The sequence below is a fragment of the Electrophorus electricus genome, chromosome 13, assembly GCF_013358815.1.
Source record: "Electrophorus electricus isolate fEleEle1 chromosome 13, fEleEle1.pri, whole genome shotgun sequence".
NCBI classification, from domain to species: Eukaryota; Metazoa; Chordata; class Actinopteri; order Gymnotiformes; family Gymnotidae; genus Electrophorus; species Electrophorus electricus.
The window spans coordinates 4,180,895-4,198,276 of NC_049547.1; the positions used below are offsets into that span (position 1 = coordinate 4,180,895).

A 17,382-nucleotide genomic window follows, 5' to 3' on the forward strand; every position below is an offset into this window, starting at 1 on the left:
TAGGCTATACAAATTACATGATTTTACTGGTCATCTTTTTATTGTCTTATTTAATCTTTGTCTAGCCAGGTTTGACATCCAGTGTAAAACCTGTTTTACAATGGAGTCTTGGCAGCGGCAGCTATTTCAGCTGCGCTAACAAACACGATGAATACGCACTCAGTGAAACACGAAGACTAGCCTACTGAAAACGCAGAGGTCTGAAAAGGATCAAATAACAAGTTTCCCTAAGGGAAAAAAATGTAAATACAAAACGCTTGATCATTTCCGTAAGCTATTTAATGGCAGGTACTCGGTAATGGCAGGTAAAACACGGGACAATACACACACACACGGGAATGACTAGGCGTTTTGAGGCAGTATGTCATTACAAGTCATTAAAATATAACTCAGGCTAATAGTTAATCGAGGCGTTGACATTTTGAGAGAACAAACCAAGAAAAGAAGCGTGTCGCCGGAGTTTTGTGAAGCAGGGGCGGGGCGGAGACGCGTTAAAGCCCCGGGTTGTTGCGGGCGTAATAGCGCTGGGGGCGGCCCGTTACGAACCACTGCACCGCGCACTGTCCGCTGACCGACCAAGGCTGAACTGGGACCTTGACAGAAGTCCTGTAATAGTACAGTAAGTATTGAGAGACGTATACCTTTCGTTTTTTGTTGTTCGTTTTATAAGTACAACGGCTGTACTTTTGCGAGCGGGCCTTTGTCACTGTTTAGTGTGTTCGCTAGTACGGTTAGCTACAGTGACAGTACTGTCGACGAGGCCCTCCATAATAACGGTCCTTTTTTTTAATCGAACCAACATGACATGTAGACCACTCATATCACCTCTAATTGTAAGTTGGGACTTAAAAAAAAAACCTTCACAAAGGTTTCTGGATAGAAATTACGAAGAAGACACACCAGTCCACAGGCCTGTAATGCTGGCGGATATAATCGAGAATAGCTTTTGATGTTTCTCAGGGTCTTCTCGACCATTAGTTTTGCAATTACTGGCTGAGTCGCTGATAAATAAAAACGCCACTTGTGTCTGGGGCGTATTATCGGTATTGTTATTTCGATCTTCTGGCGGAATGCTTTATTTTCTCTTGAGTATCGAAAATGTGCGCACAAGACTTGAATAACCCTGCGCTATGCTACTACAGCAGAAGCAAAGGCCAGCAGGCATTAGAAAAACGCTTTTGCCTGGTATAGGTGCTGTAGACGTACACATGGGGCCAACGCATCAAAACTAGGGTGAAATAACGTCTTCTGTTGGGTGAATAGTCACTATCGGAATTGACTGAAATCAAGAGGAACTAAATAAAGCGAGGAGTCCAATGCGTGCTATAGAGTCTCTGCTACCTGTGCGATAGAGAGGTAGGAGTTGACACTTTTCCAAGTGCTTGGATTTTACGGGGTTAAGTACTACGTTAACTGAGTTTAACTTGATTCACTTGATGAGTAATGCAGATATTTATAGAAAGTGTGGGAGGTGATCATTTTAATGCGCTTAATGCTCTCTGTAAGAGTAAATACACTGTGATTCTTTTGGGAAAGTCATCATAGAGCTGCAGAACTTTTAATCATAACTTGTATCAAATCCATAAATTGTACATATAGATCCCTTTATGAACGTAGGGTGTAGACCGCATGTACAGACCAGATGTGTGCTTAATTACTTTTTTTCAGGCAAAGAGGAAACTATGGAAGTATTATTCATTTTTGAGGAGTCAAAGTTATGGAAGTATTATTCATTTCTGAGGAGTCAAAGTTATGGAAGTATTATTCATTTCTGAGGAGTCAAAGTTATGGAAGTATTATTCATTTCTGAGGAGTCAAAGTTCTATTAATGTTATTGCTTTCCCCCCAATGGCATTATACACTGTCCATTGTCTCAGATAAACAGAGAGAGAGTCCCCTGTGAAGGGTTTGTCAGACTCATAACCTGGATGGCCACAGCACTGTACTGTTGAGAGCTTTATACACTAATATGCTGAAGGTGACTGAGGAACATGCGCCAAACAAAGGAAATGTTAAGTTCTGCAGTGCTATGGTTCTTGCATCTTTCCAAGAGTGGTTGACTTGTTTAAACATCAGCCGTTTTGTTTTACCTCTTTGTCTGTACTTCTTTTATCCTGTGTAGGGAATGGCAGTGAATGTGTACTCCACATCTGTAACCAACGAGAACCTAAGCCGACATGACATGTTGGCGTGGGTTAATGATTCTCTACAGCTCAGCTACACCAAAATAGAACAGTTATGTTCAGGTGGGTCACAATACATCGATCTCTAAAAAGATTTGCTTTATTCAAATTTATAAAGACATGTGGAAATCAATTATTCTGATTGATGGTGTTCATCATGAATGTAAGATGAAAGGGTTGTTCAAGAGACTGAACTACCTTAAAGATAAATAACCTCATATCTGTCATAATTAAGACAACCTTTATTTTTCTTTGCATTGCATGTACATTAAGCTACATGCTTGTCTTTGGTTTTATAGGTGCAGCATATTGTCAGTTTATGGACATGTTATTTCCGGGATGTATTTTTCTAAAGAAGGTGAAATTCCAAGCAAAGCTGGAACATGAGTATATACATAATTTCAAAGTCCTTCAAGCAGCCTTCAAGAGGATGAGCGTTGATAAAGTTTGTCTGTTTCTTTTTCAGTACATGCATTTTGTGCCATGTCAGTAACCAGTCCTTATGCCTTTTTAATTCTTAATATGGCCTACCTTCTTCTAATAAGATGTTAAATTTCACAGTTACGTTCAGCACTATAGCTTCACTAAGCAGAAAATTATTGCCTTATATTTAAAATATGTCAGCAGCTTTGATGCTGCATTTGATGAGAACATTTTAAGATCGTACGATTAGTAGTGTGGTGTGTTAAGTGGGTGTGCATTGACTGTTCAGTGAAGGCCCTAGAGTTTCGGATTGCCTTGGGTAGTTCCGTGTATTTACCCTTCATTAATTTCTAGTAAACTCCATTTTTGGGTTAATTTGGTGTATTTAATTTCTCTGTTTCTCCTGTTTGTCATTCAGATAATTCCAGTGGAAAAGCTTGTCAAGGGAAAGTTCCAGGACAACTTTGAATTCGTCCAGTGGTTTAAAAAATTATTTGATGCTAACTACGATGGCAAAGAGTATGATCCTCTTCAAGCTAGACAGGGCCAAGATATTGCTCCTCCCCCAAATCCAGGTGAACACTTTTCCCACAAACCCAAGAGAACTGTTCCAGGTAACCCCATGATTCTACTGCACTTCTGCTGCATCCATTGCTGAGCTTGGTCGATTGCTCTGCAAGCAGCTGGTTTGTGCACGGTCCTCAGAATGACTGCTTCATGCTCAGGCTTTCATAATAGCGTACAAAGAATTTCATGTAGAATCGCATCGTGTGTTGAAATATTCAGCTCAGTGTCATTAAGAAAATCTTCACCACAAAGATTTGGCTGTTGCTCATGCTGAACACGGTGTGCAGTTGTGACTTGAGCATATTTGGACAGATTTGATGAAATATTCCACAAGGGCTGCACTTATGACTCAGCCCCATCATCCCTTGCTCCCAATAACATAGACCTCAAAATTCTCCACTTTCTGATATCAGGAAACCGTCCTTCAGAAGTCACATAACTTGCAAATAAGTCAAATATTTTTGTGTTATTCACACGAAAAATAACCTGCAAATGAAACTGGCCAATGGTTGACTCTTTTTGTGATGTCATTGGGCTGGATTGGGAATGTGCCCACAATTCAGTCTCTTGATAACATCTTTTCATAATGACGTGACTTTGGTTAGACATGCCTGAAAAAATTAATATTAGGCTTTTTTGCTTTTGGGCCCACGAGGGCTTAACCAAAGTTACGGCAGTAACAGTGTGCCCATGCAACAGCTTTAGACTAAAACACTGATTGTACTCAAGCTATATATACTGAATTTAACCTAGCAGATCATTATTAGTTGCTGCTTTTACATATTTAAAGTGTATATATATATCTATATATATATACATGTGTTTTCCAACAATGTGACATCAGCTTACTGCATGCAATATTTCTTTCTGATACTGGATGTTAAACATGTACTTTGGCTAAATACTGAAGTTGTTCCCATTTTAGGGCCCCAGAGAACATCACCAACAGTACCAAAAAACATGCCCACACCACAGAGAGTGACGACCACCACCATTAGGAAGAACCCCAGTCTGGCTCGAAATGGGGGCGGAGATGCCGAAGTCATGGAGCTAAATCAACAGGTAGAGTCCCTGGGAGGGTAAGGAAGTCTTACTCTACCTTGCAGTGTTTCACATTGGTGGTGTGTATATATACATATATATATATATATATATATTATTATTATTTTTTTTTTTTTTTCATTCTATACATTTTTGGTTCCACAGTACATCTTTGTGTAAAATTAGGAATCTAATTTAATTGTGCTGTACCTTGTGTCATCTTCTGTTGGTTCAATTATACACTGCCTGCAAAGATAAGGGAATTGCTAAATATCTTTTTGATGTTCTCATCATAGATCCAGAACTATTAAGTGAAAAAGGGTATTAGAATACACTGACCTCTTTCAGCCGACCTGAATTCCTCAGAATAGATGTACGTCTGTCCTCACAAGTGGTAACATTCATTGTTCTCTCCTGTTTTATTTTTCTGTCAAGTTAATGGAACTGAAATTGACTGTAGATGGTTTGGAGAAGGAAAGAGACTTCTACTTCAGCAAACTCCGAGACATTGAGTTGATCTGCCAGGAACACGAGAATGAGAACAACCCTGTCCTTACCAGGATAGTGGACATCCTCTACGCCACAGAGGTAGGCGTGGGTATTCCTTACTCCAGAAGAGAACACATGGAAGACAGTGATAATAGTTGTTTGATAATAGTTGAATGAGCTTGGCTTAAATCAACCAACATGCACAATATACATGTATACACAATGGGTCTTCAGCATTAGATCATCAAAGTGATATGTTTTAGTTTTTTGGTATTTAAAGAAAACAAATGCTGAGACTTTATGATCACTGTAATGATCCTTTCTCGTCACGCAGGAAGGGTTTGCACCACCAGAGGATGATGAGCTGGACGAACAGGCCCACTTGGACCAGGAAGAGTACTGAGTGATCCTTTTCCATCTGCCCTCTCTTTCCTCCATGACCCTATTCTCCTACCCCTCCCTTCCTCACCTCCACTCCACGTTGAACTCCTCCCCTCATTGCACGCTGTTGATATCTCCACCATTACCTTTGTATCTATGGATGCCCCATAAGTACTATGTATCTGTTTGTCCCCTCCTGTTACGGTTCACGCACCACATCTCAAGAGGCTCATTACCCCCACCCCCACAGAATAGCAGCGAAAGTAATATATCCTATCCTCCTTAGCATGTTTCACATTACGACTTGGAGAATGAACATAAGACATCGGGGACTGAGGGTAGCACAATGGAGTTAAAGCAGAAGTAGTCATGAAGAAGAAAAAAAAGAAAGGATGTTGCATGAAACGCAGTTTTTTTGCCTTAGATCTCCTGCGCCTTTTGTCTAGGCCCTGTACTGGCTCTGTTCAGGATATAGAGTAGGCTGTTGGTTTTTGTATTCTTTTGCGTGGGTCCCTTTCTTCGGCCTCAGTCTCTCTCTTACTGCTTTCAAGCGCAGTAACTGAGGCAAAGACAGGGAATTATTAAACTGAAAGTTTTTCCAGAAATTATTTAGTGTTCCTCAAACTTTTATATCTACAAAAAGGTCATTCTGCAATTACAGCAAGGAGTACTGCATATTTGTCAATAGATGAAAAGTAAGTGACATATAAAAATGAAGGGGAAAAAAGAAAATAATCTTAAAGAACTGCACAAAGTTCTTTTACCGGCTAGTTGGTTACTGCGTATCCCTCGGGAGCATGTGAATGGCATGCATAAACAGTGAATGAGTGCTACATTTGTATTTTTTTATGGAGGTTTGGTTTAGTTTGATTGCAGGTCATGATTCAGTACTGCTCACTTAGATTGAGATAGTGAAATCTACTTTTGCGATGAAAAGTGGTATTTGATACTTATGAATCAGACTAGTAGACACACTACTGATGAAACGCTATTTAACTGAGGTTTTGCTGCTACTTTTACTGCCTTTCTAGGTTTCATTTTGATATTTATTTAACTCTGCTATTGACTAGCATGGGCTGGGTTTTGTTGTTCTAATTCCACATTAAGTGAGGCGATGTAAAAAAGGCCCAGGTGTGAAGGAAAGGAAATCTGGCTGGCTGGCTGGCAGAAGCATTGTGCTGCCTTTGCAGTCTGTGTCTAAAACCATTTGCATAGAGACTCCTTTCACTCTCATACTTGTTTTGTCTCATTAAAAAAAAAACATGGCCATAATAGTGTTTGCATAAATTGTTTTGCGTTTTATTGAGTAAATAAAGAGTTGTTAAAATATCCAAGCCTGTGGTTATATTGCATTTCAGTGTGGCATTCACCAGTGAAGGTTGTAAACAGACTGCCGGGCTTTTAGTTACAATGTACATTATTAATACAAAGGACTGTGATACATAGAATTTGTTACAGTTCATAGCTTGTAACTATCACATAAAAATGTGTTAAATGTACTGAGAAAACAGATTTGCTTTAGCTACTTTAAAGATCAATACATTTAATAAACTGTATATTAATGAATGAATTTTATTTGTAAGTAGGTTTATAGTGTTACTACCTATGTCCTTGGCTTCAAGTCACGTTTATACTGAGGCTCATATGCACGGGTCTGACACTAGATGGAGGTCTACGTTCACACACACACACACACACACACACACACACACACACTTCCAGAAATACCAGTAACGTTCAGGTGGCTCAAACGTGCAACTGCCGTTTTGAGTGGCCACTCAAAGTCTTGTTTTGATGACCAATGCGTTGTAACGATGTAAAGGTTTTGGGATAAGGTAAAACGAGATCTTTGATTGATTGGAAGATGGTAAGTATGAATTTAGCCAATTTAATGAAATTCATATACATATATCCCTCTAGTCACTCACCATCATAGTCTAAATTAACTCATTTTCCATACAAGGTCTTCTATGAATAACTGATGCAGTGGCAATGTATTCATAAAAAAGAACAAACTGACCATAACACATCGATTATTATTACAGAAAAATCGCTAAATATAAGTAATCTATTAAAACCCAATTTGTATTAAGTAAACCAAAGGGCCAAGGAATATAATAACCTTCCATATTAAGTTGGCTTCCCCTAGCCTGCCTAATATTTTATTGCAATACAAAATACATGTTAAACAGTAAGTGGTTTGGTAATGTGAAAGGAAATTAACTGAAAACATATTTTAAATTATAAATATTATTATTAAATTATAATAATATTAAATTATTATTATTTAAGAAATTCTAAACATGGCTAAATTTACAACAAAAGGTAAAAGTCATGGCCCCTGCTGTTCTGTGTCCCCTTAGAATGGATACACTGCTGATCCTGGATTGCTGGGGATTTTACATGTGGCACCAAGTCTGGACTTCTGATGGACAACAGAAGACGGTTCAGCCATGACTGGTCTGGCAAGCTTGCAGGCCCTTCAGAGAACAGGTGTAATAGTGTCATAGTGGCCAAACATGTGCACTGGTGAAGCCAAGAGGGACCCATTTTGTTTTATCTTGTAAAATGCTTTAGGGGATGATAATGCTGCCCAGTGTAACTATGTGTGAGTGTGGACTGTAGCACACAACCCTGCACATGGAGTCCCACTCTTCATTCGAGCACAGGAGCAGGAAACAAAGTGAGATTGTTTACCCTGCCCTCTCATCCACAGTAGACCTCAATGTGCAGGCCTAATTTTTATCTTCTCTGGCCAGTTTGTGTTTGGATACACTCTCAACTTTTGGTTTTCCCCTGGGCTAGGTGTTATGACGACACCGGTCATCTGCCAAACTGTTGAAGGGAACCTGAAGAATTCCACGAACATATAAAAATGCATTAAATATACTGGGAAAACTGTAATTATAAATGTGTAAGCAACAATGTTTTGGATGAGGGTTATTTGGACATTACACATTACTTATGTGTAGTTTATTTAAATATTGAATCTTCAATATATCTTTTGTCCTTTGATTAGACCATATATTACTTTATGTGTAAGATTACTGACCATATAGGCTCTGTAGGCAATTGTCATTAGTCCTTTAATTAGATCTAATAAGTATATTTGTTGAAAGGTGTAATAAATATATATTCCGCATTTATCTGACACTTTTATTCAAAGCAACTTCAATTATAACTGAATACAACTTGAGCAATTGAGGGTTAAGGGCCTTGCTCAGGGGCCCCACAGTGGTAACTTGGCAGTGGTGGGGCTTGAACTGGCAACCCATTAAAAGTCAAGTACCTTAACGTTCAACTGACACCTTTGCGCATGCCTACAAAGTTACCCGACTTCTGTGGAAGAATGTTAGAGTAGCCCAAATTATAATCAAGTTATTTAAAATGGTAGGTAATAAATGGGATATGTAATGCCAAATTCATCAGGGAAGTAAGTGTTTTGTGCAAAGCCGGCTCCCTTGTTAGCTGATAAACTCTCTAGCGTTAGTTATGTTGCAGAGGTGGTTGCTGTAGCCGTCTAGCTGTGCATAATTAGCTAGGCTGGCTTGGCAGCCTTTCATGAGCGCCTGATTAGATTTTTTGGCCCACTCCGTTGTGTAGGATCCTTGTCTGGGCGTGGTATTCTTAACTAGCTAGTTAACGATTTCCTTTAGAAATTTCAACTTGTAAATAGCTGTGTTCACGTGTTCAGCCTCGGGGAAAAGAGGCCTTTGGGAAGAGCGTGTTAGAGTTCAGGCTGTCTTCCAAGGCACTGAGAGGGAATGCCATTGGATTGAACATGCTTGGGAGCGGCGAATCGTTTAGGTAGGCCTGGATGTGTAGCTCGGTGCATTTTTAGATGTATTCAGAGAGCCTTTAAAAAACAAACTGTCCTCTGTGCCGTAGCGAGCCCTCTCAAGCCATGACGCAAAATCGCAAAGAAGGTAGAAGTTTCGCATTGCGTATAGCACCATCACAAGGTGGTGTACTGCAGAGACGCTACTTCCGACATGCCCTGGTGTCTGATGGGAGGACAACTACAAAAAGGTTTGGTGTATATATATTTCGGCCTTCTTCTTAAGTCTTTTCAAAATGAACTTGGAGCCGCGATTTATGATTGGTCTGCCTTTTATAGGAGAGATGTCACCGAAGAGTTGAATATCAAATCTAGTGAAGTGCTGTTAATTAATCAATATGGTAAGTCAGTCCTTTAAAATACAGATAAGTTGGCACTACCTCAGTGAAATGGGTGGGGCATATGTGATTTGCTTTCTAATGGGAATGAGGGAAAGATGTAGACACAACTACAGTCAGCTTTGCAATAGATAGTAAGTATACATGTCACTTTATACTGGGGCTCTGCCAAGTGGAGACTTTGGGTGAGAGAGAAATTAAATAAATTAAGTACCATGACTAGAATATTGGAAAAATTGAATGAACTTGTGCAGTATGTTATGTATCTTAAAAGAGGTTGTATGAGAGTCATAATATGAATTGTTTTTGGACTGTCTTAGATTTTGGAGATATGCTATAGACTGCAAATGTATCCAAAATATGCAAATAATGGATTAATTTAAATGTTAACAGGCCCAGATGTTAACCGAGAGAGTGCCAACTCTGAAGAACTGGCACATTGTGCTGACAAAAAGTCTCAGGTAAAACTTGTGCAAACATATCGTATGAGGGAACACTTCATGCTGATTTTCTCCAGTCTAAGCTAATGTGTTTAAACTAGTTTGACTCTCATGCCCTTATCTATCAGATACTGGCATACATCTGAATGTACGTGTACCTTTTACAGAATGGAGACGTCGTGCCAAAAAAACGCATGGCAAAGGCACCGACCTCTGTCATGAGGTTGCCTTCCGTAAAATGGAGTGGCATGGAAGGACGCAAGAGTGTTACCCTCAACGTTAGGAGCCTTAAATTTGGAACACTGAAGAGCGTTTTCAGAGGGCCTCTCACTGTGAGCTTTGGCTGCTTTTTTGGCAGCACCATGTAGCAATTAGGCTCGACTCTTATTTTAGTAGGATTTATGATGGACCAGGCACTTGAATGTGTGTATGCTTCTGTTGCAGTTTTCAGTGGATTACTGGGAAATTCTGGGTGAAGGTAAAAACGTATGATGGATGATGTAATGTCTGAGCTTTACACTAGATGAGCAAAGTTACATCACCATGGGTTAATATGTGGTAACTTGAACATTTATTCCCTGTCAGTCCGTTATTTGAAATGCCGTTAAAATAAGGTTATTGAACATTGTAAATTCCATGCCATGTTCTTTATAATAAGCTATTACAAAATTTATCATTTTCTTGTCTAATTATTGGCCCATTTAAATGAATTTGTTTTTCTAGTGGGCTTGTACTTTGGGTATGTTCTCTGACCTGTACTGTCCATTGTCACAAAAGTGCGAATCGAGGCATCTGAGATGACCGGCTGGGAGTGGTGCAGGGTTCAAGGGCTACCAGCCCTGTTTCTGCAGATGACCCCTGCAGCGTGCTACCGTCGCCGAGACCAGCTCGGTGTGCCCACCATCCCAGGAGCTTGGTATGACTGCCACAGCAAGAGTGAGTAGCACAGCATAGCAGCTCTTAATCATGTCTTTTCATTTTTTCTTCTGTTCCCCAAAATGGGTTCGTTTTGTCCACTGCTGTAATTTTACGGCACTATTGATTTGTGTATTGTTACTGAGAAATGGTGGATTGGGGGTACTGAAAGTCCTCTGTGACTACTTCTGATTGTTGTAGTGAATTTGATTTTAGTCGTGATGAGAATTCCTGATATGCTTTTCTGAGCATACAGAATATTTTCTGTGATGGAGCCTGGTAAAAAAAAACAGAGAAATGGGGACTATTGTTTTTTTTTTAAAAACATGAATTGTTGCTGTCTTACTGGTACATTCTGCTTGTTGGCGAATAACAATGTCAGCCTAAATATTGTATCATCTAAATGTTTTCCATATCACCCATCCACATTATATAAAATACCCTTAATAAATATATTTATTGTAGAAGCTATAACATGATGTATCCTCATAATTCTGTCTGTTCCAATGTCAGATCAAGAAGAAAAATACCTTGTTGTCATCTTTGAGAATGAGCCCAAAATGCTGGAAAAGGCTGCTCTTGAAGAGATACTAGCAGAGATTGGCAGGCTTAGGAACATGAGCAACTTTCCAGCCAGTCTGACATTTGAGGAAGACAGTTACAGGTTGATGAGCCCTAAATATTTTCACATAACGGAGGTGGGTTGCCATAGTAGTATAAATATGTTTGTAACTAAAGAATACATTTCTTTTCTTGCAAGGTCACTCTCCTAGTTTGAAATTCATTTTGAATTTTTCAATCCCATTTCTGTTTTAAAGTGTTTTCATAATGATTTGTAAATGTTTCTCTGGCTTTGTTTGTCCTGTGTCTGGGTTTAACAGATCCCAGTTCCCTTCTCTCCCACCAACGCTGAGATGGCAACCATCAGCGTCTCAGACACTGAAGACACAGATGATGACCTGATGGAGAGCCTCCCCTCACAGAATCAGCCTGTCAGAAAGTCAGTGATTTTATTTCTGAGTGTCACTTTGTTCTGCTGCTGATGACGATTGTAGAGAGAGTATCTGTTGCTTTCCAGACTGCTCGTATATCCTCCTCCTCCAGCCAAAGGAGGCTTTTCCATTACTGAGGAGGATCTCGGTTGTCTCGATGAAGGAGAATTGCTAAATGATGTAATACTGGACTTCTATTTGAAGTAAGTGCCAGGGCCTTCCAGCCAGTTTGATTTTTGAAATATGAAGTTTTGCTTACGTGTGTGTGTGTGTGTGTGTGTGTGTGTGTGTGTGTGTATTTCTCAGATATTTGGTCTGTGAGAAGTTAAAAACGGAGGATGCCAACAGGTGTCATGTGTTCAGCTCCTTCTTCTACAGGAGTCTCACTCAAGAAGCCCAGAGGAGGCATCCAGGTGCCACAGGTTTGTCGTAAGTATGCAGCACGCGAGCCTCCGTAGACTCTCGCAGAGAACTGCTGTGCTCTCAAGCTTCAGATATTATGTTGGCAACCTTCCCCCTCAGCATACAGGAGAAAAGGCATAACCGGGTGAAAACATGGACCAGGCGTTTGGATCTTTTTGAGAAAGACTTCATTTTTGTACCAATTAATGAGTTGTGAGTTCATTTTTCTTTAACCTTTTAAGTGACATATTTCATAAGGGAGTACATGCTTAACTTTGTGCTCTCTTGACTTCAGCTTTTCACATCAGCTGTGGAGGTTCTGTGCAGAGAATGCTCTCGTTTGGTTTGAAGTGTGAAGGCAAAACCGTAGAAAGGGAAAAGGGCTACAGTTCTGGTCGACCCTTGTGCTGGAATGCTAAGGGGGGGGAAGTGGGCTAGTGGGGTTGGGTGTGAAAAGCTGACCAATATTATAGCTGATATAAATAGCTTGGGAATATATTGACTGTGACAGCAGAATTTTAGATGTCTCTTCTTGGTAATGTGTGTTTTTTTTTTTTTTTTTTTTTCCCCCCCCCCCCAACAAGACTTTAGTTTTCTATAGGTTCTAGATCTTTTGTAAGCCTAAAGTTGAAGGTTCTGATTTTTGCTCCAGGGCTCACTGGTATCTGGTTGTCATCTGCTTCCCGGGCCAAGTTTCACACTGCTCTGCCATGGACTCTCGTGGGAATAGGAAAGAGGAGAGTTCGGCTAAGTACGCTCCCAGCCTCTGTCTTCCTAACCCCATGTCGCTCTTCTACAGACAGACGGCGTCTGAGCAGCTCTCCAGGTGGAACGCATCTGTAGGTAATAAGTCCATCTCTGGTTAAGTGCAAATCACCCGTCAGTCCTACGCCACGTGGTCTGATTCCTCATCTTGCCTCTGCATATGAATACACAAATTGCAGCTTTGTGGGTTTTTTTTTTTGTATTTTTTTTTTTTTTTTTGGTTCTGCGGCTCAGGTCCCCTCAGACCCCCTCAATGAACTAAGAACTGGAAGCTGTTATTGCTGATTTCTGCCCAGTGTTTATATGAGGTGTCTGTCATAGGTGAGATGGACAGTGAGTTCAGCTTTGTCTCAGATGATGACATGAAAGAAGGAAATCGGGTAATATGCTTGTTTCTTGTTTTCATTCTTGTGAGTTTGGTGTACTGTTAGTAAAATGTTAATACCTTTTTTTTTTATTTTTTTTTTTTTTTTAGCATAATGGCACCAGCAATGGGAATGCCTTCAGCTTTGCCAGCGTTGCTTATAAGCAGTGAGTATGACGGATCTTCCTTTTTCTTTTTTCAGTAATGTACAGTTCATTTTCGAGAGCATTCCTCATTCGTGTCTTCAGACAACCGAAGGCATAATGCGCTTTTTTTTCTGTGTCCTTTCTTGTGTTTGTAGGCCCTGCATTCTCATTATGGACTCTCTCACCTGCAGTGCCAAACCAGCAGTGGTGAAAGTACTTCAGGAGTAAGTCTCTTTCTCTCTCTGTCTGTACTTAGTTGAATATGACATGAACTCTTTTGCTCGCTCTCTAAAGCTTGTGTACATTTATTTTCTACATTTTTAGCAATTGGCAGATGATCTTATCCAGAACTAGTATACATTTATCAGTAGACATGTGTAGTCCTTAGGAATTGAACTGGGTACCTTGGTGTTGGTAGTACCTTTTGTTCTACGTGTGTGTGTGTGTGCGCGTGCGAATAATAGATACTTGGAGATGGAGTGGTGGGTGAAGAAGGGTTCTCGGCAGAGTTTTGGGAAGGGAGCCATGAAAGGTTGGAGTCTTCAGGTCCCACAGCAGGATAATAATACCGACTGTGGGCTTTACCTTCTACAGTATGTGGAGAGCTTCATCACTGTACGTCGGAAATGTATTTTATAGGGGCTCACTCATTTGTGGTGTTCAAGGGTGGCTCTTCAGACCTGAATTTTGTAATGACTGGTTTGTGTGTGTGTGTGTGTGTATTTGGGGTGTGATGTGGTTTTTTTTTTTTTTTTTGGTTTTTTTTTTAATTTAAGCTCATCTAACTACATAGGAATATGTACAATATCACCATTTTATATAACTGGTTTCTTGCCTGATTAGAGAAGCAGGAGTCATTCCTAATTAAAAAAAAAAAAAATCACTTATAAATTATTAAACATTTAATTGCGTATCATATAACACTCAACTATGTATAAGATGAAACCTGCTTCGTTTCTCGGCCCTGCAAGTGTGATGTGTCCCTTTTTTTTTAGATAATGGCATATGTTTTCTGATCATTTAAATAAATAATTAAGATTTGTGCTTTTTAGTCAAATTTATAGAAAGCATTTTTTGAGACAACTACTGTTAGCAGCGAGTCAGATCCGTAGATAAGGGTTTAATCATATCGGCATTTAAAACAAATGATGACAGTTTTGAGGCTGCTCTAAACTAAAGCTGATTTCTAGACCTTTGGTATTGCATTGTCTCTAATTTCAAGTTTAAAATATGTGTGCCATCAAATACCTGCAGCAAGTTTTTGAAAAGAATAGATTGAGTTCTTTTGGGCCCAGCAGTCTGTGGTCAGGTCTGATTTCCTTGTTTGCCAAGGCCAGATTTCTTGCATATGTTCAGACAATCAATTGGAGAACCAAGGAGTGTCCTGACCCATTCTGGAAACCATAATTGGAAGGACAAACACCAGTTATTACAAATTGCAGGGTCTGAGTCTCAATTTGATGTCAGGAGGCCTCTAATGTGCAAATCATCATCTTGATTTGCATAGGTGTGCTGTAGAACTGATGATTTGTCTGAATGCACATCTCTGCTTGAAATTTCAGTTTTCAGAGTAATTTGAAATTTCAGAGTATTTGTGCCATCTTTTCCAGAACCCACCACAGGTTTTCCATCCTGCAGTGGATCTAAGTGTCTGGTTTCCACAGGAAGTGGTGAAGAAAAAGCGTGAGAAAATCAAGCGTCTTATTTTCAGACTCCACCATCAACAGCTAGGAAACTGAACATCCTCCACAGGTTTTTTGCTCTTGTGAATTCTGCTCCTTGGAGGGTTGGCCCTGCTAAATGGAAATTGAACTTGTTTGGGGGTTTTTGTGCAAAAATAAAGTTGTTTGTATTCAAATGCTCCATGTTTGCTGCATTGCGCCTCTTTTTTTTTTTAAATGAACGTTTTATTGAAAGATGAAACACAAAATCCAGTGAGGAGTCAATTCGAATCAGGGAAGAGGGCGAGACCGACACCAACCACCACACTGGCATTTTCAGCAGGTATAATGTAGCTGCATTGGAAAAGGGGCCCAATGTAAGCCTAGTTGGAGTAGGTCAACCAGTCGTTCTTCCATGCCGAACCTATCCGCCGTATGATTAATACGACCATCTACTACAGTTGCGTCCCTTGGTCTCGGCGTATATTAGCTGGACAGTTAAATAGGATGATTAGTTTTTATATATACACACGTCAACTACAAAGCGCACTCTCAGTGGACGCAGAAAGATATGGCCGAGGATGGGCCGTCGGAAGAAAACAAAAAGGCAGATACGTACGATTTTCACCTGGAGTAGGAGAAATGTTTTATTCACTATTTGCGTGATTTAAAACGGTTCAAATCACATTGGAGTTTCCTCTGGAGTTGCACGTGTTGCGTACCTGGAAGGAGTTTATACTCACATAACCTAGGGTTTTTAGTGTGGTCTAACATTTTCAAAAGGTAGCCGAGAAAAGTTGATGTAAAACGTAGCTACGAAACAAATATTAAAAACAGTGCACTCAATGAGCCTCATTTGTATGAAAACGGTTTTTGAAAACCGCTAATTAAATTTCTCAGAACAGTGTATAAAAGGTGATGCCCAGACGCCCAGAACGGTATATTTTTCAATCATTCAATCATTTTCATTCAATATTCAATAATTCGTTCAAAATACAATAGTATGTAACACAACTTATTCCAGTCCATTTAATACCTACTGCATAGATCCAAAAATATCAAAATCGACGTCTCTGCCAATAAACAAGACGAGAAATCGCTCCGGCATAGTTTAGCAATCTCATATTTTGGGGATTAGTGAGCCTAGTATTTATGGGTCGTATTGTGGATATCGTTATATGGATTATAATGGAGTAATGGAGTTTCTCAAGGAATCGTTTCAGTCCTTAAATATTCCTCTAGCCTACAGTCTTTCCCGCAGGGGTGTCACCTAACCAGTAAACAACCCGAAAATCATTATCCATCATTATCCAGTCTCTGTCTTACGCGACACATGCTGCTCTCTCTGGCAACACATCCCACTCATTGTCGCTTTAAGGGACCTAACGCGACAACCGCATCTCTTGTGACTTGCTGGTTATCCTTGGAAATTTGGGCGCAACGATAAAAAAAACGGCTCTCGAGTACAACTGGGACCCCTTCACTCTCATACTCAGTACTAAGTAAGGTTTTATTTAGACGACCACTACCATATCCCACTCAGCCACCCCCCAAATCAGGCGTGTCAGTCGGCGAGGGGCATATTCTATTCAGACAGTACTGTATTCCACAGTCAGTGGTATCATTTAAATAATATTTTTATTAGACTATCACTAACATATTCCACTCGCTGAATGAAGATCGGGAGCAGAGTTAGCAAAAAGAAAGCAGTGAATCAAACATCATCAATAATCACCATTATTAATGTTATTCAAACATGACTTCCAATCTTTCATGTCCATAGCCAGTCCCCTATCTACTGGTTTTTGACCTGGAGAAAGGGGACACATAATTGTTCCTGCAGTAAGTGATAACTCTTGGGAGGGGTGCCCTTACATGTTAATGATCTCCATAGCCGAGTTCTTCAGTCTGGTGAGAGGGCTTCCTAGCCTGTTACACAGGGCGCTTCACGTTTGGACAGACAAATGAAAATAGCTGATTGTGTGGTAATTCCTATTTGTCTACCATTTGGTTGAAATGCTTATTGTTGCTATCAAATTAGATGCGTAACATAAGTAATCCCAGCGTTACATCACAGTGACCAGTTACCATGGTCACAGTGTCTCCAATTAGAACTCACTTATTCCTCAGAGGTGCTTGGGGGGGATTTGAAAGCGTACCAATGAACAGTTCTATATGGTTTATACCATACTGATTTTGTGTGGGTGATAATAGGATGGTGTTTCTGTTGAAGTGATTATGCCAAATAGCCTGGACCACAGAATTAATCCACCACTAATTTAGTCTATCTGGAGCCAACTCTTTTTATGTGTTGCCTAACAACTTGGTAACCACGTTCTCATATAGTTCCTACTGACAGCCCAGTAGTGCCATTTAAAATTAGGGCGAGAATATCCCCTTTTATCTATACTACTTGTAATTTCTTTATTTCTAAACA

General features: G+C 39.9%; 3 protein-coding genes across 5 annotated transcripts; all 3 read left to right on the top strand.

The window, feature by feature from the left end:
* The first annotated feature begins 511 nt into the window (after positions 1 to 511).
* Positions 512 to 6,418, top strand: mapre3a (microtubule-associated protein, RP/EB family, member 3a). Of its 3 annotated transcripts, none has more exons than XM_027024741.2 (7): positions 512 to 619; positions 2,123 to 2,246; positions 2,483 to 2,628; positions 3,025 to 3,220; positions 4,099 to 4,235; positions 4,650 to 4,802; positions 5,038 to 6,418. In XM_027024741.2, the coding sequence occupies exons 2-7, from the start codon at positions 2,126 to 2,128 to the stop codon at positions 5,104 to 5,106; spliced, it is 822 nt and encodes a 273-aa protein (XP_026880542.2). In that variant the 5' UTR covers positions 512 to 619; positions 2,123 to 2,125; the 3' UTR covers positions 5,107 to 6,418. The 3 variants fall into 3 exon arrangements, with proteins under 3 accessions (XP_026880542.2, XP_026880544.2, XP_026880543.2); XM_027024743.2 differs by having other exon boundaries at positions 3,025 to 3,181; XM_027024742.2 differs by lacking the exon at positions 512 to 619 and adding an exon at positions 1,237 to 1,356.
* A 4,079-nt stretch (positions 6,419 to 10,497) lies between these two features.
* On the top strand, positions 10,498 to 12,040 carry LOC113586542 (sentrin-specific protease 6-like). Its single transcript, XM_027024723.2, has 5 exons — positions 10,498 to 10,636; positions 11,129 to 11,313; positions 11,497 to 11,615; positions 11,694 to 11,810; positions 11,986 to 12,040. Exons 1-5 carry the CDS (start codon positions 10,498 to 10,500, stop codon positions 12,038 to 12,040), a joined length of 615 nt encoding a protein of 204 aa, XP_026880524.2.
* On the top strand, positions 11,769 to 15,070 carry senp6b (SUMO specific peptidase 6b). Its single transcript, XM_027024746.2, has 8 exons — positions 11,769 to 11,810; positions 11,914 to 12,222; positions 12,662 to 12,852; positions 13,096 to 13,154; positions 13,250 to 13,305; positions 13,440 to 13,508; positions 13,749 to 13,899; positions 14,895 to 15,070. The coding sequence occupies exons 2-8, from the start codon at positions 12,107 to 12,109 to the stop codon at positions 15,021 to 15,023; spliced, it is 771 nt and encodes a 256-aa protein (XP_026880547.2). The 5' UTR covers positions 11,769 to 11,810; positions 11,914 to 12,106; the 3' UTR covers positions 15,024 to 15,070.
* The last annotated feature ends 2,312 nt before the right edge of the window (positions 15,071 to 17,382 follow it).

Excerpts from the sequence above, each read along its gene's own strand:
- LOC113586542 (XM_027024723.2), top strand. The coding sequence starts at position 10,498 with ATGACCGGCTGGGAGTGGTGCAGGGTTCAAGGGCTACCAGCCCTGTTT. Across the intron at positions 11,314-11,496 it reads AATATTTTCACATAACGGAG|ATCCCAGTTCCCTTCTCTCC; the intron begins GTGGGTTGCCAT and ends TGGGTTTAACAG. Across the intron at positions 11,616-11,693 it reads CAGAATCAGCCTGTCAGAAA|ACTGCTCGTATATCCTCCTC; the intron begins GTCAGTGATTTT and ends GTTGCTTTCCAG.
- mapre3a (XM_027024741.2), top strand. The coding sequence starts at position 2,126 with ATGGCAGTGAATGTGTACTCCACATCTGTAACCAACGAGAACCTAAGC. Across the intron at positions 2,629-3,024 it reads AGAGGATGAGCGTTGATAAA|ATAATTCCAGTGGAAAAGCT; the intron begins GTTTGTCTGTTT and ends TTTGTCATTCAG. Across the intron at positions 4,803-5,037 it reads ACATCCTCTACGCCACAGAG|GAAGGGTTTGCACCACCAGA; the intron begins GTAGGCGTGGGT and ends CTCGTCACGCAG.
- senp6b (XM_027024746.2), top strand. The coding sequence starts at position 12,107 with ATGTTGGCAACCTTCCCCCTCAGCATACAGGAGAAAAGGCATAACCGG. Across the intron at positions 12,223-12,661 it reads TTTGTACCAATTAATGAGTT|GGCTCACTGGTATCTGGTTG; the intron begins GTGAGTTCATTT and ends TTTTTGCTCCAG. Across the intron at positions 12,853-13,095 it reads CAGGTGGAACGCATCTGTAG|GTGAGATGGACAGTGAGTTC; the intron begins GTAATAAGTCCA and ends TGTCTGTCATAG.